The sequence below is a fragment of the Balaenoptera borealis genome, assembly GCF_965194805.1.
Source record: "Balaenoptera borealis genome assembly, chromosome: 10".
Classification (NCBI taxonomy): Eukaryota; Metazoa; Chordata; class Mammalia; order Artiodactyla; family Balaenopteridae; genus Balaenoptera; species Balaenoptera borealis.
This window is the reverse complement of record NC_138874.1, coordinates 108,547,839-108,572,335: the sequence shown is the minus strand read 5'-3', so window position 1 is coordinate 108,572,335 and position 24,497 is coordinate 108,547,839. Positions and strand designations below refer to the sequence as shown.

Genomic DNA, 24,497 nt, shown 5'->3' with positions numbered 1-24,497 from the left:
CTCGACGCGTGGTGTGATTCCCTGCCCCCACGACTGACACTGGACAGTCACAAGCCTCCTGGGAGGGAGGAGAGGCCTGTGCTGACTCTTCCTCCCTTTGCACAAATGCTCAGCCATTTCCAGCACACCCGAAATGCAGCATTAGGAACATTGTCAAACAGTGCAGCGGGGTTGTCAGTCTAGTTCTACTGCAAAGGAAATGGCAAACCAATCACACTCTCAGTCCGATTCATTAACCTCCTGGCCCGTCGTGGTTGCCAAGGCAAACCTCCACCCTGGTTACCAGAGTCCAACTGGACGTGAAGCAATGGGGGTGTAATGGGCGGAGGGCAACTGCTTTTTCTTTGGGAAATTTATGAGAAGAGATGGAGCTGTGAACAGAACACCACAGTGTAGGAGAAAGAGAGAGGTGTGGGGAAGGAACGGTGAGGGCTTATCTTGTAGACGGAAGCAGAGGAGATGAAAGAACCAATGGTAACTGGGAAGGGGGTGACCCGAAGGTGCTTGAGCAGAATTTCTCTCCTCAATCACGGGAACAGGCATGCTTACCCTACTGTGGCCTCAGAGACAATGAACTTGTGACAGCTTAGAAAACGCAGGTGGAAGCTTAATGGATAGGACTGGAGGTCACCAGTTAGTTGTACACATGCACGATGAACTGAGCGGCTTAGGCTGCCCTGGAAGCGAGCGTCTGCCGCGTGGGTGTTACTGCCCCTGCCTGGCCTTGAGTATCTGGGCTAATTCTCACATGGGACCAGAATGACCACTGCTGGTCAGAGGGGAGCACCAGACCCCAGGTGGGACACGCCCACCTGTCAAGTGGGATGCCAGGATCTTCGGTGACAGGACATTTGAGCAGAACACAACTTTAAAGCCCTCAGGAGCAGGCAGGCTGACCTCTCGGAAGAAAGAGGGCCACCAGACCAGAGGGCAGAGCCTCTCCCACGTAGGCGTTAATCTCTGATGTCTGAGATGTTTTCAAGGTTCCACTTGTCAAATGGGAAACTTCTCAGGAAGTAAACAGAAAATTATACCTAGACACCAAGACTCAGTATTTACATTTATCGAGAAAGTTCAAAAACACAAAATTCTGAAGAGGATTTTTAAATCCTCTTCTGTTCCTGTCAGTTAAGTAAAATAATGTATTCTTTGAAAAAAATTAGAATAAAGTTTCAAAATGGAAAGAACCTTAGACACCATCCAACTCATCCTGGTCCCTCTGATGATGAAAAAATTGAGGCTCTAAATAAGATTTGGCCAAATCGTTTTCCAGAATGAGATTCAGTTCTGACCCAAGATAAACCAGCTCTCTGAAGTGCAAGAGAAAATGCATTAAAACTAACTTTATCATACTGGGCGGAAACAAAATATGACTAGTGCAGGAATTAATGATCTTTAAGCTGCCTAATGTCCTTTGTAAAACAAGGGGATGAAAAATAAACAAAATAATGAGCTTTCTAAGTAAATGCAAATGGTTACTACCAGATACAGTAATTCACTATCACCAGTCATCCTGGCCACCTGGTGTTTTCAATAAAGAAACATGATGACTTCCGAATCCATTTGAATTACTACCAGAGTATCTGCATGTTAATGCAATTCAAGGTACACACCCTGGTTTTCTCTTACAACCAAGAATTGTTTTTAGCTGAAATGAATAGGTTTGTCTCTTGATGATATTTTAAGATCAGACTTAGATTAAGCTTTTGTTTCTCTCACATAACCTCCCACTTGCTACTTTAGAGAAACCAAAAAGCCACCAGAATCACAAATTGAGATGTGAAATGGCCACGACTCAAGACAGCACGGGACCAACTTCCAACCTCTCAATCCACTCCCTCAAATCTTGGTCCCTGCGGGGACCCCTGGGGCACTGTCACCTGGGTCAGGCCTGCAGACCTCATGCCTGGGGTCCTTCTGGCCTTGCAGCCAGGGGCTGGGGGTCTTGTCCCTCACCCAGGCTCACAATCCTCCTTGTGGCCAACCCGCTGTTGCCAGGCTCAGGGGAAGCTGCCATGTCTTGGACCAAAGCAGGGTCGCCGTCCCCGGGAACCAGGTGGGAGAGTAGTGAGAAGGCGCAGGGGTAGGGCCCAAAAGCCGAGATCAGGTCATGGGCCAAGGTCGTGGAGCGTAGACACAGGCTGGGCGCTTGGGGGTGTCGGGGCCACGTGGCGCCAGGTCAGGCAGAGAGCAGCCTCACCCCGGTGCCGCCCCATCCAAATCTGACAAGGGGCGGGTCTCAAGTTCAGGATGGCAAACAAGAGGAAGGCACTTGATACGTGCCCTTATTCCACTCCCCACAGGAGGCGCCACCAGCACCAACTGGCCTCTCCTTCCCACTGGGTCAAGACATGGCCTCAGACCTCAACACAGGCTGCAGACGATAACCACAAATTCTTGAAACTGGCAAATAAGCTGAAACCCACGTGCCAGCCTTTTGTCACTGCTCTTCAGACTGTTCTTGTGGGTTTCGGGTATCACCTGGGTAAATGTCCGGGGTGGGTGGTTTCCGGACACAGAATGAGTAAAGGAACCTATGCTATCAGGCCGCTCACCAACCATACAGTTGCCCCAGACCTGATTCCTTCTCCCACTGATGCTGCGACAACCCAGGCATCTTCCTTTACGGGCCAGGACTCCTGGAGGAATCACACACTGAAGATTAATACCCTTTCCCTCCCGGGGGAGCCTGTTTCTAGGACCTCCTCCGGTCCCAAAGCTTGCCATTTGTATGATCCTTGTTCCTATGTTACCCAGACACATCCTTCCTTCTTTATATAGGGTCCCCCTAATCCCAAAAGGCCAGATACTGGACCACAGCCAGTATCTGTTATACACACAAATTAAATCCATCCCTGTGCCCTGCAGCCCTCGGAAAGCCATACAGATGGAACGCTTAGGTTCTATCCACCCTGGTTTAGCGGTGAATTCAGGGCTGCTGCACCTCACAGCCAGTGACCTGGTCAGATCCCCCACTAGGAGGACACAACCGAATTCAGTTCCACCAGAAGTGTGTGGAAGGAAAACAATAAGGAGTCTGACACCCCAGCCCCTGTGGAGTTTCCCTCATTTCTAACGTTTTCTGACTAATGAGACAGGAAACCGCACACCAGTGCCTGGAAGGCTGGCTTTGCCGGCCCTCAGTCTGAAGGGAAACGTGAGTGAAGCTGCTTACAGGAGCGGCCAGAAATCACCCCCATCGTATTTCATGGCGTTTTTCATCCCCTCAGTATGAGTTTTTTTCATTCCAAGTGATTTCATTTTGTGTTAGCAACAGTTTAAGACCATGCTGCCAGAAACACTGGGTTAGGTCACCTGCAGCTGAAACATATGGGCAGAAAAAAAGAGCAAATTGGATACACAGCTGCTGTCTTCTCTTTCTATATATCAGCAGTTTCCAATGCGCTAAGGGGTAATCAAGCATCTCACCAGCAAGAAACCCACAGAAACCTAATTGGGTTCAGGTAAATGGACCACCCTAGGTCTGGTGAGCTACAGAAAAGAGCATCTATTTTCCATGGGCCAAGGTCACTAGATTAATATACTTCTTACAAAAGCGGTACAAGTTCCTATGGTAGAGAAAAATGTTCCTCATACTCCAAGACACTTCTACCCCTCTGGAATAATTCTTTTAACACGCCCTTCTGGAATACATAAGGAGGGAGCGGGGGCTGTCTCTCCAAACCACACTCAGTAGATTCACGTGACAGTATTTTCAATCAAAATCGGGACACATGGTCTGAGAACAGGCTTTAACTGATGGGAAGTCAACTGCTGGCCGTCTCTGAGAAGGAGGCATGGGTATCAGGCAGTCCTGAACACTTTATACTCAATTGGAACCACTGAGAACATGCTCAATTCTGCCTCAGACTTCTGGACAAGAATAAACTGTATTTATAGTGACCAAACGTCAAGCAATTCATTCTGTGTTTAAGCCACTACCCAAGGACATCAAGAAATAAATCTAACGGGGAAAAAATCCTTACTGCTTAATGCATTCTAAAAATCTCATTTTTACAGAAATTAAACCCAAGTTTATGGGTTGGCCACAAGAACAAGGACATCAGCAATCGGTGTTTACATTCCTGTAAACACCCGATGTTCCCAGTCTGGACACCCATGGGATGACCATCTTCTCTCACTGAGAGATGTCTCTGGAGAGGGGTCCCCATTTGGTTCCAGGGAAACCACATGTGGGGGACCCACAGGGCAGGGGCAGCAGATGAACTCCTGATCCTGTCCCAAGGACAAGTGACGGGAGAGAGCACGGGCCCCTCTGCCAAGTGAGCTGTTACTTGAGATGTACAGGCAATGAGCTCCCATGTGGAGATTCTAATGCTGGTTCCCGGAAGGCCAGTGAATCACAGTCAGGCCTTGGGCTGGTTCCCAGGCTCCGTTTTCCACATCTGTAAAATAGGACCTGGACCTGCTGTCCGAAGAGAGATGTTGGGAGAGTCTCATCAGGTAACAGAGGCACAAGTGAAGGTCACCTCCCAGCAGCTTTCATTGACCGTACACCTACTGTGTGCTAGGCTCTCTGCACGTCACCTACTGTCCTCACAGCAACGTGCAAACTCGCTGCTATTAGCCTCTTGTCACAGATGGAAAAACTGAGGCTCAGAGAGGCTCACCAACTGGTTCAGGGCCACAGGGCACACTGGGGCCCAGTCCTGGTCTGACAACCCAGGTTCACTGGGCTGCCAACTGGGGGTGGGGTGTGGGAGAGGGAATGAGGCGGCTCCTCAGAGACCAGGCGCACCCCGTCAGCCCTGGGGGTGGGCTGAACCTCCCTGGACCACGCTCCATCGTGCATGTCATCAGCAACGCATTCCAGTTGTTAAGAAAAATTACTCCAAACTTGGAAGCCAGCAAAACAATTTCTGCAGGTCTTGTCAATATCACACTCTACCCTAGAGAAGGGTTGGCAAATTTCGGCGATGGGTCAAATGGGCTGTTGCCCTCTTCTGTAAAAAGGGTTTTACTGGAACCCACCACACCCATTCATCCACGTGTTGTCTGCTGCTGCTTTAGCAGAGCTGCGGTGCCAGAGTTGAGTAGTTGTTACAGAGATCAAATAGATGCCCACAAAGCCTAAAATATTTACGCTTTCCCCTTGCAGAAAAGGACTGCTTTTCTGTAATCCTTTTGACCCTGGCCTAAGGGTCATCTGACATCTCAGGAAGGTCTTGTTTTCACCTATTCACTATTGACTAGGATCCAGTATCAGTATAATTAGACGTTAACTTGTAGAAAATAGAAAAGTTGCAAATTATTTTTTGTTAGTAGCGAAGCAAATGATTTCTGTAGGAAGAAAAAAGAACCTCAAAGGTTATGAATTATCTGTCCTGTTTAGCTAGTATTAACCTGTTTTATATCTAACTTTGCAATCTTATTCCAGCTTCCTTACCCCACTGACTGGACATCGGTTTCTCATATTTTCCTCCATTCAACAAGCTTTACCATCCTGCTGGTGTGTTCAGTGTGTACTTATGCACAAATTACACTTGTAGCTTTTTGGAAAATCATACTTTGTCGAACACCTGCCTGGCCATGGTTAGCAAAGAAGCTTCTGGACCACACAACATTCTCAAGAGGCAGCACACGGCAGCAGCAAACCGGTACCTTGGTGTCCTGGCGGCTACGGGCAGCCAGGGTGATCTGCCTGGCCAGCTTCAGGGCTTCTATCCGCATGATGGCAAACTCTAACTCCTCCTGCCGGAGGGGTGGGAAATGAGCAAACCGCAGGGGAAATGCATCGAGACAGGACGGAAATGTTTTCCACATCCAAGAAACGAATGTGCCACGTGAATGTGTCATGACAGATACTCGGGAAAACATACGCGTTGGCTTTCTTTCACAATTAACACCTCAGCAGATCATGAAATAAGTGTCTCATTTCCTTTTTTTTTTTTTTTTTAAATCACCCTTTGGGATGTCTGGCGGGAAGTATTACGCAAATACGAAATAATTTTTTAAATGGGATCAGAATTTTTAGTGCACTGTTCCTTCAATTTCTCTCCTTTTGCTCATGTCAAGTTGGCCAACAATTTCCACGAGTAGATTTGCGTATCTCAAATGACTATTAACAATCTCTCTAAGTTTTTGCTCTGAACATCCCAGTCTAGAGGGTATCAAATTGAGCTGTCAAATTTAAAGCACAGACTGTAGACAATTGTTTTGGTGCCAGATACAAGACCTGAGTCCAGATGTTATCTCAACAGGGGTCTGAGATAACCTTGTATACATAAACATCCTGGTTCCATGGTGAGCTAACACCCTTGGTTCCATGAATAAATCAGAGAAACTGCTTTTGGGGCTCTCAAAACTTCGGAAAAATGACTGCTTCGGTCCATTTTCCAAATTGAAATACAAATGGTTTGTTCCACATGTAATGGCACGATTTATAGCACTCTGGCGTCCTGGGTAAAGAACACCACATATATTTGTCTTTGAGGGGAAGCTATTCCATCTGGAACATTCTCAGCAATGCTCCATTAAATCCTGCCTCATTGCATTTGGAGTTCGGAGGTTCATTCTCTACTGAGGTTTTGACAAACTCCCCAAAGGTCACACGTGGGCTACAAACCTGAAGTTTCTGAGCAAATACTGGGGGGTTCTTTTCTGCTAAGTCGGGTTCCAGATAGTCAAGCGCACCACAGAGAGAGGCTGGATGAGCTAGCCTGCTGAGGAGGGCATCAGCAGAGGCAAAGGAGCCCTCAGGAGCTGTCTGAAGGCCGGCAGAGGAGGACACAGAAGAAAAATAGAGGAGAGCAGAGTGATATCGGTTCCAAGCAAGGACCACCCATCTATTGGCTGGACATCTCTGCCTTAAGGCTGAAGAGAGTATCAGTTAGGTGCCAATACTTTCCTTTTCATCTGGACTAATTCCCACATGCTGATCATGGGCACCGTGAGACCGGCAGGCCCAACCCGCTCCCCAAAAGCACAGCCTTAGGTGCCCTCTCCACCCCCATGTCACCCTCACTCCATAACCAGTTGCTAGGAGGAAAGCTACCCTTTACTTATTTACTTGAAAACCTCAGCGGGTAGGAGACAAGGTAGGTGATGGGGTTTCCACACATAAGTCATCAAGAAAATACTTTCCAGTGTAAATATCCAAAGGAAGGTTTGGTAAAGGTCATTTTCTGAATAATGGAAAGATGACTTCAAACTGGTAGATCAGAAAGACTTCAAAATCACAAGGCAAGGTTGCAGAAGTTGAATCACGCATGAGTCCTTCATAGCATCTATTTGACAGACAGCCTAGGTCCTGTCTGGACTCTCTTTTTGCTCACTATTATTTTCCCAGTATCCATCTGCCAGACATACAGTAGGTGCTAAATAAATACTTGATGCGTGAGATAAATGAACGTCTACTAATCTGGAGCAATAAAGCAACATGCCAAGTCAATGGCCTCATACCCTCTTGGGGACTGCTAGGGGGAAGTAAAAAAAGAAAAACAGAATTCACCAGAAGGGTGATCGATTTTAGACGTGTAGGGCGTGCAGGTGAGGCCTTCAGCTCAGGTCTATTCGCTCTGCAGGTCCCACAGGGGTTGGGAGGGAAGAGGTATAAGTCCTGGTCTATAAACAGGAGGGACTTCCCATCACCAAAGCCCAGGAGAACCAACTGTTCCGCAAAAGGAGAGTGTTTCCTGATCGACCATACACTGCCCTCTGCCAAAGAGGACAGAGAAGCAGGGTACAGACTGATGGCAGCTCAAAAACCAACAGTCCAGCCCGAAGGGGCTAGAAGTGGAAAATGAATAACGCTGAAGGCAAATAAAGCACTTAGGTGAGAACTGCAAAACCACACTGGTGAGGACGGAGAGACCTTCTCTCATCATTATGGGGTGGGGTCTCCTAGGCTGGCTTCTCTGGTGGGATAGGGGCATAGGGACCCACATCAGGTACCAGGGGAGTGTTGCTCTGAAGGCCTGGCCCGAGTGGTGACAGAACCCAGCTGACCCAGGGCTCACCCGCAGTGATCTCGGGCCCCTCCAACCCCACTTACAATTTCAATCACTTCTGATGCGGTGCCCAAGGCCATGGCCTCCAGCTCTTTCTGGGAGGATTTCTCTGGCACCTGCAAGTGTGGCTCCTGGTTGGGGGCCAGCCCTCGTGCAACGGGATGCTGGATCTTTGCCCCGGCGTTCACAAGGGCTTCAGTCTCCTCAAAACTTGAGCTAAGGAAGCAAAGCGCATCTTTAGAGGCTGCACTGGAAATCTCACTGAAATTAGCCAGGATGCCCCAACTAACATAGCAAGGGATCCTAGACTTCCAAGGTTATATTCCCCGAGGAAAATGGGCAGGTCGTAGGTGGCCAAGGGGCCTGTTGGCTGGATAGAGGGTGGTCCAGCCCCACGTAAGAGCCTGCTGACAACGGACAGCCAGAAGCACAGATGCCATTGGCTAAGGGTACGAGCTCTGGAGTGAAGCAGACTGCCAACCCCTTGGCTGTGCACCTTGGCGGGAGGGATTAGGTACCGTAACTCTGTGAAGATCAAGTGAGACGCTGCCTGCACCTAAAGCACTCGACACAGCGCCGGTCACAAGGCGCCATTACTGCTGTTGCAATAGCATCGCCATCTCATTCCCACCACCCTGGGCAGAGTCTGGAGTAGGTATGGGAAGTCACAGCAAGAGCGTTCACTCCTGCTCAGTGAAAGCGGCAGGTAGGAGAGGACAGGAAGGTCCCAATGTTAGCGTGATACCCACCCCCTCACCCAGTCCAGCACCACACAGTTCAGAACAGGAGCCTGACAAATGCTTACATTCACATCCATATGAATAATAAACGTTTATCAGGACTTCATTTGTGCCAGGCCGTGTGACAAGTGCTTTCCTTACAGCATCTCAGTTTACTCCTCCTTTTGGCTACTTGAACAGGTACCCCTACCCCCATCCCAAGTGGCACCTCAATTCATCTTCAAAAAATCCCTACAGGATCAATTTTATTATTACTCTCACTTTACACGTCAGGAGACTGCAGCCCAGGAGGGTCAAGTAACTCGCATCAGGTCATACAGCCAGTAGGGGTTGGGAGTGGGATTCGGGCACTGAATGCTGAGGCGTGCTGCCTCCCCACGGGGCAAATTACACAAGAAAGCGGCGTGCACAGGCAGGCGATGGGAGGGGCTCACGCTCTCAGCAGTTAAAGGGTGCTACCTTAGTCCAAAGGGCAGCCCGTGACAAACCCACTGCATCTGGGCCCGTGTGGACACTGAGAGACATGGGATTGTGGTCTGCCTGAGTGTGTGCAAATGAATGGGGGTCAGGAGAGCAGGGCAGGTGCTCAGAGGCCTGGGGACCTCCGCCCCGGGGTGTAACTCTCTCAACGTGGAAGTCGTACCCTGAACACGGCGTCGGGGACTCCGACATCCGGACGGGGGGAGACTTGACCGGGCTCTCCTGAGAAGTGTCAAACATAAGGTACAAGGCCTGCTTCTTCGGGGCGTCGTCGTCCTGCTGCAGGGATCAAAGTCACACGTCAGCTCGGCTGCAGTGGCCTAAACATGCTACGGAGACGAAAACCAGAGCGCTCTTCAATGGGGACAGATAACTCATCAGGGAGAAGCCTTCACTTCTCTCCAGCCAGCCGGAAGAGAGGAGAAAGCGGCGCTGGCTAAGAGAGAGGAGAGGAGGACCGCAGGGAAGAGGAAAGCGTAGCAAGAAAGTGGGACCGCGTGCAGTTGGGAACATTTCCGGGGGGGACTGCAACGGTGTTGGTGTGCTATATGCTGCTCAGCCCATCGGCATTTACGGGCCATCCTCTCTGGATGGGCAACTATGCTGGCCACCGAGGATAAACAGAGGGGTAGGCGAGACCCCCGTCCGGGCGTGGCCCACAGTTGAATGGGGGAGACGGGCATGGTGCCCCATTGTGATGAGTGCCAACATCAAGGTTCACTGACTTACAGCAGATGTGGTTTAGAAGCAGCAACACCCCATCTACGAATGATGCAAAGAAAGATAGATAAGAGCAACGTGTCCGGGCTGCTGAGTGTCGCACAAGCCCTCCTGGGCATCTCCAAACCTCTGGGGGCATCGCTGGACAACAGCAGCACAAGAGGCCATGCCCAGGACCAAAGGCCCCAGCAGCAGCACGTGTTAAGCCAGGGAAGACAGGTGCCCATCATAACAACTCAAAATGAAAAAGAGATGGGGGAAAGTCTTATTGCCCAAAGGGACAATTTTCAGTTCTAGGAAGCATTTAATCTGAAGAAACCAGATAACGGTACACCTTAAACACCACCAAACTACTCCCTCCACCTTTTTTAAAAGAAATCTCTTTGACGAGTTCTTTCTCAGTCTAGGAAGTAATTCTGCAGGAAGCCTAACAGCATCCTATCATTTTTCTCCCTGAAAATGGCATCTGAAGTGGATTGAGACAAACCTCAACCCCCCCGGCCCCAGTTCACCAAACTGACCAAAAAACAGGGTGGGAGAGCAAGTTCCCTGCTGGCTGAAGGCAGAAGAACTTACAGGTAAGGAGGAACCAATTTTCTCCATATATTCGATTTCATAGGAGTTTCTGTAATCCAACTCTGCAAAAGAAACAGAAGGAGAGGTGAGTGCCAGAGTCGGGGAAAAAAATGAAAAGTGTGGGGCTGGGCAGGTGGGGTCCGGAACAAGGCTTCAAGCTTTCTGAGAATGTCTACTGACTGAGATTCCTGATACAGTCAAAAGGGGAGGCTCAACTCAGCTATTTTCAGACAACTGGTAAACCCCTTACCGTAAAGGGGCTTCTGCCATTTGGGAGCCTGAGAGAGTTCCAAGGGAATTAAATGTCATGACCAAGCACGGATTTGACTGGAGAAAGATCTGAGCATTTTGCACAGAGTTTTCAGATCAGAGAGTGTGTACGCTTTGGGTGTTGCTTTTCTCTGTAAGTCTCACGTGCGATACATGGAAACTTCCCAAGTCCTGGTGACATTTCGGAACTGCACCCACAGTTGGCCATCCAGTTGTCGGAAGCAAGGGAAGAACAGTGTTGCTGTAAGAGAAACTTTGCTAGTTGTCTAGAATGTTCCCCAAAATTCTGCCAGTGCCAACAGGGCCGGTCCAAATCAAATGTTCAGCTGCAAAGACTATTAAAGTCCAATTTGGTGGAAAGATGACCTATTTCAAATTGACCGGAGACTTTAGGCTGCAAAGAAAACTCCAGATACTCTCACTGGATACTAGAAGCCCCATTGCCTGCCTCGGTTCCCAGGGCAATTCCAGGTGGAGACCCAGCTCTGCTACTACACCAAACTCCCTGTCTAGTGAATGGATTCTGAGCACCTACTATGTGCCTCAGACTGTGCTAGGCACAGTGGATACGGTGATGAACAAGACAGAAGAGGACTCTATCCTTGAAGAAGCCCCAATCCGCAGCTACCAGATGGCTCTTTTCCACTTAAAAAGAAAACCAAGAGGTGAAATGACCCGCTCAGAAAGCAGCTGTGCAAGAGTGTTAATGGCAATCCCTAAAGCCTCATGCCTTAATTTTTTTAGGTAAAAAATAAATAGCAGTTCTGGTTTAAAGCCCCACATTCCTACCTATTCATAATCATATTCAACAGAAGGAATCATTCTTAAATGATCCTTTAATATGAGCTTTAAAATGAGATATTTCCTCAAAAACTTTCTCAAAACCAAACTGAATAAACTCCAGTACTTAAACCCGTGGATGACTTTTCAGGAATCTCTGACTCTCTGGGATGAAGCAAATGCATCTTTCTGGCAGGCGGGACCTGATCACAGGAATGGAGACAGTTTTGTGGATTAACGACCAGAGGGACCTCATGCGTCCTTAAGGCCCTGACTTGTGCATCACTTGGGAAGAATGGAGAATTATCCAAACCATATGCTGGGCAGGAACTCAGAGTGTCTGTAACCGTCGTGTGAATCTGTCCCTGGGGTCTGCCTCAACTGAAGACATAGAAGCATTCGTTTATTAAGACTTACTATCTTTCAAAGGCAGGGGACAGTGAAGGACAAAGTGATTTCTAGGCCCTCTTCTAGACCTGTCACTTTCCGGGTGCAGGACCCCAGAACTATCATTTTATTGCTCTACTAAAGACCGTCTAAATGGAAAAGATAATAGTGAATCAGCTGCTTCCTCCTCCAAGGTATTACTACTATTGCCAAGGCATGATTTAACCCTAAATTATTTCATAGAAAGCACCCCCCCGCACACCTCACAATGCCACTGAATAAGCTGAGGCCACCATGGAGATTTTCCAGGCCCTGGGGCCCTGGGTCAGTGCCGGCTCTGGTTACCAGCTCTCCTCAGTGTCCCACCTGGAATCTGAGCTCATTTCCGGGCAGCAGATCTGGGTGAGTTTCAGGTCACTGAGCTCATTCATCTGCCTTCTTTCCTACCTGCCAAGAGGGTCTCAGATCTTTTGAGAAAACATCTTACTGAACTTGGTTTTCAAAATCTCATTCACCTGCCTTAAATTCTAAGCCTTAGAGGGTAGGCTTAGAGAGGGGAGCCACGTCCAATTTTAGCCCCATTTTTCAACCACGCCACACACGGCAGGCAGGCCAAGAAGGGTAACGCCAGTCATACCAAATGGCTCAACATCTTTACAAATGAGAGAAGAGGCCGCTCGCTAAAGCATGTGCTGCTCCGAGCTGAAGAGGCCAGAAGTTTTGTTTTATTTTGTTTTTTTTGGCTGCACCGTGCGGCTTGCGGGATCTTAGTTCCCCGACCAGGGATTGAACCCGGGCCCACTGCAGTGAAAGCGAGGAGTCCTAACCACTGGACCGCCAGGGAATTCCCCCGAAGTTATTTTTAAGGGGTCCTGTCATTCTGAAGGCAATGGGCCTGTGTTTCCATCTGACTCTCATTGCTGGAGCTCTGCTGGGGAACCGAAGGAGGCCGGGCAGAAGCCGGAAGGATGCAACCGAGCCCTGACTGTCATTCCCAGGATCAGGGAAGCCAACTCCCTGACTTCTCTAGGCCCATCGACTTATCCATAAATGGAGCTCAAAGTGCATACATCTTGCAGGGTAAAATGATTTGCTGTAAGATGGAAAGCCCCACAGCTGGTCACGCAAAGGTAAGGAACTGTGACCAGGTCTGTTATTGCCCTTTGCTAATATTTCTGAAACTTTTAACATAAGTGATGAGAGGAGACGAGCCTTTAGGAGGGGAACAAGGACACTGCTCTGACTTCCTTGGGTGGCCCTTCGACCTGCCTGTAGTGTGACAACAATGGTGCCCACCACTGAAGACCAGGTTAGGCTCCTGAGAAGGACACCCCTTCTCTACTGGATGCAAGAGGGGGTGCTGATGCAGCTGTGTGTAAAGGGAAACAGGGAGACAGGGTGACCAGCAATGGCCATCCAAACCTTCGGATCTAAAGCAGACACTCCCTCAGGGTCTCAGACCAGAGCTAGGAGGTTTCGGAGGCTCTGTCGTCCAGTGGTTCCTAAACTTTCCATCTCTGGGGATCACATGAACTAGGTTTTCTCTCACGGCACCATGTTTCAAAACACTGCTCCAGAAAAGGGCATTTGGGAAGCAAGCACTCAAAGAAAAATGTTTATAATTGCCAGTCTGAGGTTTAAATCAATGAGAGATTACCAGTGTCACCACAGTGAGCTGATATGATTACAGCCCCCAAATATGCAGTTTTAAACTAGCTGGGCATTTTCTAACCCAGCTCCACAGGTTTTTTGAAATATTAAGACAACTTGAATCTCTTGTGAACCCAGGTAGGGAAGCACCGATCAGCTCAACTTCCTCATTCTACACTTAACGAAAGGAAGTCTGTATGACGCTCACGTAAAGAGCGCGGTGGAAAAGAAGAGGCCCTTCGAGTCAGGCAGACCTGGTCCTACGAAAACTAGCCCCTCAACACTCAGCAAATCTTAACAGCTCAAAGCCTCTGCTCCCTCGCTCTTACGTGAGGAACTACAGAAATCCACCATCTAGAGCTGGGCGGGTGAAATGAAATCACGTACGTAAAGGCGCAGCAGGGCTACTCCACCAATGCAGCTCCTCCTTATTACTGTTACTTGGAGAATTCATATTGCAGTGAATACGTGTTCAAATGGCAACTATTATTTCTAACCCAACATTTCAGTGTCCTGTGATTTGTGACTTCAGTGTAAGAAAGTCTCAATCGCAGCTGCAGCACTGGGCAGGCTCCCAGAAAGGGGAGTACATCTGCGTCCCAACCAGGTTCGCGTCTGGTAGGGCCGGACGTGACTCATTAACAGGAGGACAATCCGAGAACAGGGCTCTGGATCCAGATTCTACATCCAGTTGCTGGAGGGAACCAGGTACATTAGAGAGGTGAATGCAGGCCACACCTCCTGAAACTGCAGCTGTTCTGGATTCACACAGACAATGGATTTCCCATCACCCACCAGCTACAACTACGGTCAGGACTTCCCAAATCTTCACATTTTCTTTTTCTTTTTCTTTTATTTATTTATTTATTTATGGCTGCATTGGGTCTTTGTTGCTGCACATGGGCTTTTCTCTAGTTGCGGCGAGCGGGGGCTACTCTTCGTTGCGGTGTGTGGGCTTCTCATCGCAGTGTCTTCTCTTGTTGTGGAGCAGAGGCTCTAGGGGCGCGGGCTTCAGTAGCTGTGGCACACGGGCTCAGGAGCTGTGGCTCGCAGGCTCTAGAGCACAGGCTCAGGAGTTGTGGCTCACGGGCTTAGCTGCTCCGCGGCATGTGGGATCTTCCCGGTCCAGGGCTCGAACCCGTGTCCCCTGCATCGGCAGGCGGATTCTTAACCATTGTGTCACCAGGGAAGCCCCACAGTCATTTTCTAAGGAGGCAGGTTTACTAGAGTTTTGTTCCGAACTTACAGATTTCCCTATTTGTGGAACTTCTGCAGAAAACAAACAATTCTCAAATATGCCACTAAGCTAGTGAGTGGACTGCTTTAGTTCTAAGTTAAAGATGAAGAAATAGATGTTACCACTGAATGAGGCACCTATTAGCTTAAAAGGTATTATGAAAATAATGCATGTAGGGAATTCCCTGGCGGTCCGGTGGTTAGGACTCCCCACTTTCACTGCCGTGGGCCCGGGTTCAATCCCTCGTCAGGGAACTAAGATCCCGCAAGCCATGCGGCGTGGCCAAAAAGAAAAAAAAAATGCATGTATTTATTTGGTTCCTGATGGTACAACCACACACACATAGCCCAAAACACACACCTTTTGATTCCTATCTATAATGGCAAGCTCAGGTTGGTTTCTGTGACATTGAAAAGTTTCTTATTAAGCCTCAAGAGAGGTGAACCAGCAGGAAACCACAGGTGCTATCAAAATGGCCAGGTCCCTGCTAGTCTTGAACCACCCCCTGCTGCTTCTGGGCTGTCCACACGCCCTCCCCTCCTCCCCCGCCCCGGCTCCCTCACACAGGTGGTGACTGATGCAAAGATCAAACTGTGGACACTAAGCTGTCTACCTGCCTAGCCTTCTATTTTCTTCTCCTCACAAAGCTGTCTTTCGCCCTTACGGTGTTCATGGTGCTGTAAGGAAAACAAAGCTGGCTCAGATGGGGTTCCTGTCTTTAAGAAACACACAATCTAGTAGGGAAGCAAGAGATGCACCCGCATCATCCTTACCGCGTTACGTAACCTCAGAGCGAGTTCAGACCAAGCACTGATAGCAGACAGCAGAGGGGCCGTGTCCAGGGAAAGGCTGGGAGGGGGCAGGACAAGCCTGGGAGACAGGGAAGCAGGGGGCATCCTGCAGCAGCCACCACAGGGGAGCTGAGCAGGGGCGTCCCTGGGGGAAAGTGGTTCCATCCGGTAGGGTCATGGCCCAGGGGGTGTGTGCACAGAGGAAAAGGAGGACTGAAGAAAGCTGAGACCAGGCCTGGGCCCCTGGGGTCAGGCTGGAGTGAGATGGTCACTCTTAAGCCTCCCAAACCCCTAGCCAGAGGGCCAGCCAGACAACCAACCGAAGGCTCCATTATGCAGAAAATACAATGCCCGAAAGTCCAAATACACATAATTTGGATTGTCTTTTCACCATCAAACTATAGAAGGGCATTATAATAAGATAAGCATCCAAAATCCCCCCAAAACTTGAAATGGATCTCACTGGTACCATTCAGAGACCTCATGGGCACAAAGCAAGCCGCCAAGAAGCCTGATCATACAAGAACCTCCAGAGGAAGCATTCCGAGTTACAATTAAAAGTTACCTCGGTTACAGCCCTGCCTTGTCCAGGCGGGGACAGGAGGTTGTCTGATGGAGATCATGGTTTCTTCTTAGCAGCAAAGAAACGGAGATAAGCTTTCCCTGGATGATTGTCCTCATATTGAATTCTACTCAGTTTTTAAAAATTGCTAGAAATCAAGATCTTGGAAAGGGAAACTTAGAACCATCACAGCAGCACACAGTGCTGGAATGACGGCCCAGTACTAGGCTCACAAGCCCCACATGGTGGTGGGTGGAGGAAAGGCCCCAGGAGGACTAGGAATGCAGGGTACCATCACACCTGGAAATGGACTAATCCCTCCCAGGAAGGTTCTAGTTGCTGGCTTAAGATACATGAATTTTTCAAGCCGAAGAATCAGGCAGAAAGCTGAAAGTGGGTATATGTAAGGGGAAGGAAGATACTAATGAGATAAGTGACTTGCTTGGGGCCTATTCAGAAGGACTCAGTCCTCTTGTTGGCAAGCCTGGGGGGAACCTCTGGTTTGGGGCTTGAGCAGGTGTTGGTCACACTGTGGGACGTCCCGTGGGGCCGATGAACAGTGGGCTAAGAGAGCCCCCCAGGTAGGTTGACGTACCTGAGCATTTGACTCAAAATCCTCATGGGATGTAAGCCATACAGCCAAGAAGGTGCAAAGCTCAGGTGAGCTCAGGACCCAGAGTTAGAGAGCTCTTTGCAGGCTCTCAGCAGGTGCCCCGGGGTCACCGTTCAGCTGGTTTCAAGCCTCAGGCCGTTTCAAAAGGCAGCCTGAGCTCGGGGTGCACCGGGAGATGGCAGCCAACAGCATGGTTACCTGGCTTAGAAGTTTCTTTCCTGGCTTTTGCTCCCTAGGGGCAGTGGTCTCCAAGGCAGAGTGGCGGTCCAGCTGGCCACCGAGTTGCTTACCCTCCGTGGGTGAACTGAACTTGGTCTCGTTTACGAAGGTGGACAGGTCCGAGGGCTGCGGGTAGTCCTGTTTGTCAGCCTCCAGGTCCACCGTCATGCACGTCCACTTCTGGTTGGTGACCGCCAGCTTCTCCTCGTCGGTTGCGTGGACCACCGCGGAGATCACAGGCGGCGTTTCCGGCGTGGCCACGGGGGTGGGGTCCTACCAGGAGAAGGGAAGCTGTCTCTTCTCTCGTCCAGCCTCTGCGCCCACCCACAGGGGTCTGGGCCCCCCTCACCATGACCGGTCCCTGTCAAATTCCTCTGCTCAAAATAGTCCCAAGGACACAAAATCTTTCCTCTATGAATTTCTTTTTCTGATGGTTTGTTTCAGGCGGTGATGACCGTGGGTTTTAAAAGAATCAGGATTTTGTGTCTTGGTTATTTGAGATATTCCTGCTCACTCACTTTGAGAAAAATAAGGAAACTTTTACTACTGGCACGTTTATGAAGGCAACTACAGTATTACGCCCACACAGTGCTTCAGGCTTGTACATCAATATTATCAACATTGCCTGACAATCCTCACGCCTGACACGGGAGGTAGAGAAAGGGGGTCTCATCTCCATCTCCACAGAGGGTGTGCAGCTGAGCAGGGCAGGGTGGGAGCCCAGAAATGTTACAGCAGAGGTGGCATTGGACCCAAGATCCCTCTCGTGGGGCTGGGCGCCTCTCTGCAGCCTCGCCCTGCCCCGGGTTGGCTGGCTAGGGCTTTGCTTGTTTTATGACCTTGAACGGCCTGACACATACTTCAGGATACCCTTCTTGGTCTGTAAACAGGGTAGAAGAAATGGCGTATATTTGGTAGAGGAACTAGGAAGAGGGAGACAGGGACTCGTATGAAGAAAGAGCCCAAGCCCCCACTTCTGCAGGCTTTGAAAGCCCTTTATCTCCCCCATCCTGATCCTGGTTACATAATCCAGTGTTCCTGACACATATTCATTTCTTTCTCACTATATATGCGTTTATCTCAACAGACTTCTGCAACTTGATATTCAAGTAAGTTCTCAGCAGATTAACTGGCCAAAATGGACCACCATGACTCCCATAGAATCCAACTGACATTTTTCCTGAACATCTGCCTATTCTTGGGACATACTCTGATGTTTCCCCAAGGAAAGGGATCAAAACAATGTCTTGCAAACACTGAGGGACCCTCCATGTAGGAGGCAAGGAGAGGGGCATGACGAGCAGAAAAGAAAACCCTATTGACTCTAATGGGGAATAAAAACACATCAGCCTTATCTTCCCGAGTGAGGGATAAAATCACAAGTATCAAGGGAACATTATACCTGAGAAGGTGGATCAGAGAGAGGAGACCGCTTTGGCGACTTTTTCACCCTAAATGTGTCACTGGAAACAAAATGCAAAATGTAAACACAACAGACAGAGGCACAGAACATTCCAGAGCCGACTGAGGCCCAGAGCGTCTGACTGCTGAGTATCTGACCCAGACCACCCTCCAGTCTACACCACTCCAACACCAACTGAAAGACGTCCACACCGACAAGCCATTCCGACTTTCTAACAGATATGATTATTGCCCCCGAGGGAAAGAGTCATCAAGCTGGAAATCTTTGAAAAGATGCCATTTTGGAGAGCTGACCCAGAAAATGAAGCTAAATTTACCCAGATGTTCTTATTTCAAAAAGCAGATTCTGGTGAGCAGATTAATATATCTAGATTCATCCAGGAATGTCTGAACCAACTAAGGTGGGACAGGGGATCTCAGTTTGTGACACCAATTAACAGGATTCAGTTCACAGAAGACCAAGCCGACACAGCACTCAAACAACGGAAGGAGCCGTGCAGAAACAGGAAGGAAAGTTCTGGGTCTTCAGGGAGAACTGGCAGATTCCCTCCTACGTGCAGGAACTCTGAGCTTAATGGATTCCCGCACCTCTGAACTTCTGGGTGGGATTCTAATTAAAGGCAGGGCGAAGGGTGAGATCATTTTTTTTTTAAATTATGGTAGAATACACATAACATAAAATTTACCATCTTCAACGCTTTTAAGTGTACAGTTCAGTAGTGTAAAGTACATTCACATTGTTGTGCAACCAATCTCCAGAGCTCTTTTTTGGAGATGAAACAATTTTTTAAAAAATGTCTTTCCTAACCACGACTAACAACTCTGGTCTTTTTTTCCCCCTCATATAAATAACTGGGGGCTGAGGGGGAGGGGAGGAGAGGGGAGGACCTAGGCAAAGGAAACATCAGCTCAGACTCCAGAGGAGTCAGAAGGAAGGGACTTTTAGCACAGATGGCTCCATTAAGTCTACTGGGTGGTCAGGGGTTCATTTCCACTATCAGAATGGCGGCTTCTCCACCTGCAGACCGGCCCCTGCCCCCTGGTCTCAGGCCCCTCCGTGGTCTGGTCCTGCCCCCAGCAAGGCAAGGGCTTGTGCGGGGGTCCCCCTCACCTTAGACCACCCCCCTCCCCTCCCCTGCTCTAAACTTTAACTGGATGGACAGAGCAAATTGGCACCAAGTTCCTCCTTGTGTTCTCTGGAATAAAACGCTCCAACAATGGCTTTCAGTCATGAAAGAAATACCATAAATGGTTATTTACAGCATTTATGACATCTGCCATGTGAACAGTGCAATCACAGCTTGAAGCATATATTTATCCATGCATATAAATATATAACTGTGTATTTTACAGTTGCTAAATGGCTCTAAAATACCAAAGAAATCCCTTGGGCAGAAGAGAGCCTGAGAGACTCCACCCTATCCCGGGGCTGCTGGATGCCTGGGGCCAGGCCAGCTCCTCGTGGAATAATGAAGAGGCAGAGAAAGTGCCTGTCCTTGGGCCCCCAGGAGCGGCCCACAAGATCTCTCCTGGCCAGGGAGGCAAAGCAGTACGGTCACAGCGGTGGTCTGCTCTGTTGCTCTGTCTCCCTCAACAAGGCGACCCCCAGATGGCATGCTGATACCCAGCCCGGTCCTGCTGACCCAGAGCAGCCTGGCAATGGCTCTCACAGCCGTGCGCTCCACTGAGCTGACCCCGCATTTCAGGGGGCTCCCATCAGTCTCAATTTGAAACAGCTCAAACATTTCTGCTTCACGTGTAGCCAGAAAAAGCAATAGCAGTTGCTGCCTGTGGTTGGACTGGGAGGTTATTTTAATGTGAAGCCACAATACTTTGAAAGCAATCGCCCAACTTAAAATGAAAGAATGGGATGAGAGTTAAAAAAAAAAAAAAAATGTATGGGTTTCAGATGAAGACATCCAATAAGCAAGGGGAAAAAAAACTTCCATTCCTGACAAGCAGGCAGATGTTGGATAATCACGTTTTCACAGCCAAGCAGTTTCATTTATGCGAATCACTATGAAACAGATAAATAACCTCTGCTACTGGGAAGCCCCATGCCCCATCATTCCCAGGCCCGCCACAGAAATACGTAAGGAGCAGCCATGGAAAGGAAATAAAAAGAGCTTGGAAGCAAAATCAAAGGCAGAAAAAAGCACATTTGGTGTAAGAGGCAGATTCCATTTAATTTACTTACAACAGAGAACATACAGACATCACATCTTCAACCATCCTAAGACAAGAAGACAAAGAAAAAGAGAGACAGACAGAAGGAACTGACAAAAAAGATAAATCTGCAGACAACTGGTTATTAATGGGTTAGGATACAACAGCCATCCACTGTTCTGCTTGGAAGTGTGGGCTACATCCCAGCTTTTTGGAGAGGGGCTGTCAGAGAACGCCTTCTCTCTTGGTTCCAGTTATCCCATAAAGTGTTGGTGCTTCAAAGAGCTTTGTCACCCTAGTGTAGGATTCCAAGCCATCTGCCCTAGAGGTAAGACCTGGAGACGGGTTAGCTTCCCCAACCTCGGTTAGCCATCTCTGATGACAGAACAGAATAGAACCAAGCTATCTGCAGAGAAGGAGGAGGGAGTGCCTACAAACTGGCTCTCATCCCCAAAATGAGAGATTAGCTTCGTGATTTGGGCATTTCAGATTTCTCCGGTTTGAGGCTTAAAACAAAGCTTCCAACAAAGAGCTATGGAATCTTTAAGGAGGGCCTGGTTTGGCAGCTGATCTAAGAAAAGTCCCATTTGTGGCCAGGACTGTTTCCTCTATCCAACACCAGACAGAGGTAAGGTGATCCAAGGCCAAAGCCTGCTTAGAGACCTTCTTCTCAGGAAGCCTCGGGTTCTTCTCAAATGTTAAATGCTTGGGGGAGCCCAGAACGAGAGGTAAACAGGTCACCCTATCTCGATTTGTACCAGGCAGACTCGGAGGGGCCAGCAGCCATGGTCTGTTCTGCTGAGTTGCCGCCAGAAGCCCGGTCTCCTTGGCCTTGTTAAATGATTGACGATACTACATGAGTGGAGAAAAGCTCCAAGCACCAAACCACCTACACTTGGACCAAAGTCCTGAGGATGGACCGGTAGCCATCCAAGTTGGAGCTGGGTCTTGGGATGAATTCCAGAGGCATGGACACGTAGTATTATGCACAATCTACTTGGCCAGTGTTTGGAGAGCAGACCTGATTATTAATGGCCTCCTGGGGACCGTGGGGACTGCTTCTCCCTTTCAGGTTCCACTGATCTTTTCTGGACCTACAGGGCCTGTGGACGCTCGTCTATGAAGATGACTACACAGGGGTGAAGATAAACCGGCGTGCTTCTTACACGTTAGCTGGGGTACAGGGAGGGGCCCAGACCAGACCTCTCTCTCTCTCTCAAGGGCTTCCCAAGCCTACTGTGTTCGCCTCCTGGGCTAATGTCTCCTTAATGGGCAGAAACAAACACTACAAATTTTAATAATATAAGGGCAGATCTCTTAGTTTTGAGGTCACTCCAAAAAGCAATTCACGTGTTAAACAGAAAATGCCAAGTCACCAACAGGGAGGCTGACCAGACCCTTTCCATGGATCCCACACTCCCCTGAAGCTGAAAGTCAGGTCTTCAGCTACAAGTAAAGCTTTCGACCACTGACTAATTGAGGCAAAAGATCAATGACCCTAGACCCAACGGGATACGTGGACGGGAAAAGCCACCACCGTGGGTGCAGAGAGGAATGAAAACAGGCATCCTGCCGCAAACACGGTGGCGCTGCAGCAAACGGGGTACGGGTCATCCAGGCACGTGAGCAACAATCACAGCCAATGCCCAGCCCCGACTCCGATCTTACCACCTGCACCCCTGAACTTACGTCTTGAGGGGCGTCTTCTTCTTCTTGGCGGGCTTGTTCAGCCCATCCCCGTCCACTCCATTGGCTTCGATGGCACTGGCCGGGATCTCAAAGGAGGCTGGGGATTTAGAAGGTGAGCTGGGGGTCTTAGAGCATGTCTTAAAGGGGTCAGTGGACCCATCACAGGCGTCCGGGTCAAAGTTGTATGACTGTTGGGGCAGTTTGGGAGACTCCTGCATTTTTGAGGTGGAAGAAAAAGGGTTAAAATTGGGGTCATCCCACTTGTCAATATCAAAGGTGTAGGTACCTTTAGCGATAGGGATGTCATTGGGTTCAGCAGGGGATCTGGTAGGCGAGGCAGGAGTGTTGTCGAGTTTTTCAGGTGTTTTTTTCATCTTTGGCCTCCTTAGGGGCATTTTGGCAACCGGCTTTTTGCCTGTCTTTTTGGTGGGAGGGGGGTTTTCCTGCTGGGTGTCCCAACTACCCTTGTCCTCAGAATAGTCAAACTCCAGCCTCACTGAGAGGCCCTTGGCTGGGGAGTCCTCTTGCCCCCCACTATCCAATGGGGACACCTCCACCACTTCTGGGGCTGTGGCAGGAGACAATGTTTTCCTTCCAACGGGAGGTGAGTTCTGCACTCTGCCACCCCCAGAAGCTGGGGGGATGGCCCCTTCTGCACCCTCGGAGTCCAGAGGGCAGGCAGCCTTGGGCACAGCAGCAGGTTCTACGGGTGCCTCCTCTGATAAGGCTGGTCCAGAACCTTCCGTCTTGGCTGATTCCGTTTTTGCCTCGGCTATTCGATTCTCCTCGCTGGGGTCGGGACTCTCTTCGGCTGGCTCTTGCTGTGTCTCTTTCACTGGGGGGGTTTCAGGGGGTTTCTTAGTGGTCTGTTTCTTTTTTAAGGAAGGTGGCCTCGGTTTCTTAGTTCGCTTAAGGGTACTGGAAGCACTGCTCGAACCCGTGCTGTGTGCATCTGGGGCCGGGGCCGCGGCCTCGGGACTCCCTGAGCAAGAAGCACCATCAAAGTCACTGGCTTGCAGGCTGAGCGAGCGGGATAACGTCGACTTAGAGATGGGGACAGAGTCCGTGGACTTCCTCCGCGAGTTCACCTTACAATCCTGATTCTTAGAGTCTGAGGAGCGAGGCTCCAAGGTCTGAAAATTATCCACCAGCTCGATGTTGTCAAAGTCCAAGTTGTAAGTCCCACTGCTGGCTATCGGCTTGTCTTCATCGAAGACGGAGGAGAAGGAGTGTGTCGGAGGACGGAAAGGACTTCCTTCCACCGAGCTGCTGCGGGGGCCATCGGGGACACAGACCGGCTCAGAGCCACATCCTGAGGAAACGGAGACAAAGCCGTCACTGAAGGACACAGGACACTTTGGACAGTCTCTCATCTCATCTCATGCCAGACTATAACCCTCTAATATCAGAGCCCCAGGCCAACCCACCCACCACTGGACAGGCACGCTGCTTGGGTACAAATCCTGCTCTCACCCATTGGCTCCAGGGTCTGGACAAGCTGACCCTCAGCTCTCTCATCTGTAAAATGGGAGCAATAAGGGCTGTTTAAGGCATAGCTCAAATCATTGTCATTCAAAACACGTTTACCAAGTGCCTGATCAAACAAAGCACCGGTTCTGGGCGTTGGGTATTCAACAATGAACGAAATCTTTGCCCTCCTGGAAGTTACATTCTTTAGGGAGAAGACAGTCAAGAAACAATAAACAAGTAAAACGTATGGACTGTCGGACGGACGGTGAGTGCTATGGAGAAAAAGAAAGCCAGGGGAGGGGTGTTGCAATTTTAAAATAAGGCAGCTGGGCAAAGCCCTCCAAGGAGGAAACACTGAAGCCAAGATCAGAAATGAGGTAAAGGCGTGAACCAGGGGGATACTGGGGGGGGGGGGAAGCATCCTAGGCAAAGGGAACGGCAAGTGCAAAGGCCCTGGGGTAGGTGCACACCTGGTGTGTTGCAGAAATATCAGAGGCCAGTGTGGCTAAAGTAAAGGAGAGGAGCAGGAAAGGAAGACAGAGAAATAATGCAAGTAAAGCACAGTGAGCCTTTGGTAGATACTAGTTGCTTTCATCATCCAGCCTGCTCTTGACTAGTCAGAGCCTTTATCTGGAGGCCCCCGGGCAACTGCAGCAGGACTGAGCTCGCCCCGTCTGCCACCTGTCCTGACCCCAGGGATCCCCGTGACCTCTCCCTCCAACCCTGCCTGCCATGCTCCTCTTCTTGGCCTTCCC

The 24,497-nt window shown here is 49.5% G+C and overlaps 1 protein-coding gene across 11 annotated transcripts in view; it reads right to left on the bottom strand.

Moving 5' to 3' along the window:
• Nucleotides 1–24,497, bottom strand: part of TACC2 (transforming acidic coiled-coil containing protein 2) — a 75,300-nt gene that overhangs the window by 15,164 nt on the left and 35,639 nt on the right. For 2 of the 11 annotated variants that reach the window (XM_082406938.1, XM_082406934.1), the window contains exons 3-11: nucleotides 22,273–23,584; nucleotides 18,398–18,458; nucleotides 17,067–17,268; nucleotides 16,167–16,232; nucleotides 10,487–10,548; nucleotides 9,354–9,469; nucleotides 8,015–8,186; nucleotides 6,587–6,727; nucleotides 5,623–5,712 (exon numbers count right to left, since the gene is read on the bottom strand). In XM_082406938.1, coding sequence (XP_082263064.1) covers nucleotides 5,623–5,712; nucleotides 6,587–6,727; nucleotides 8,015–8,186; nucleotides 9,354–9,469; nucleotides 10,487–10,548; nucleotides 16,167–16,232; nucleotides 17,067–17,268; nucleotides 18,398–18,458; nucleotides 22,273–23,584 — 2,222 coding nt within the window. The remainder of the gene's footprint in view (nucleotides 1–5,622; nucleotides 5,713–6,586; nucleotides 6,728–8,014; nucleotides 8,187–9,353; nucleotides 9,470–10,486; nucleotides 10,549–16,166; nucleotides 16,233–17,066; nucleotides 17,269–18,397; nucleotides 18,459–22,272; nucleotides 23,585–24,497) is intronic. The other 9 variants (XM_082406941.1, XM_082406939.1, XM_082406943.1 and 6 more) reach the window with 6 other exon arrangements.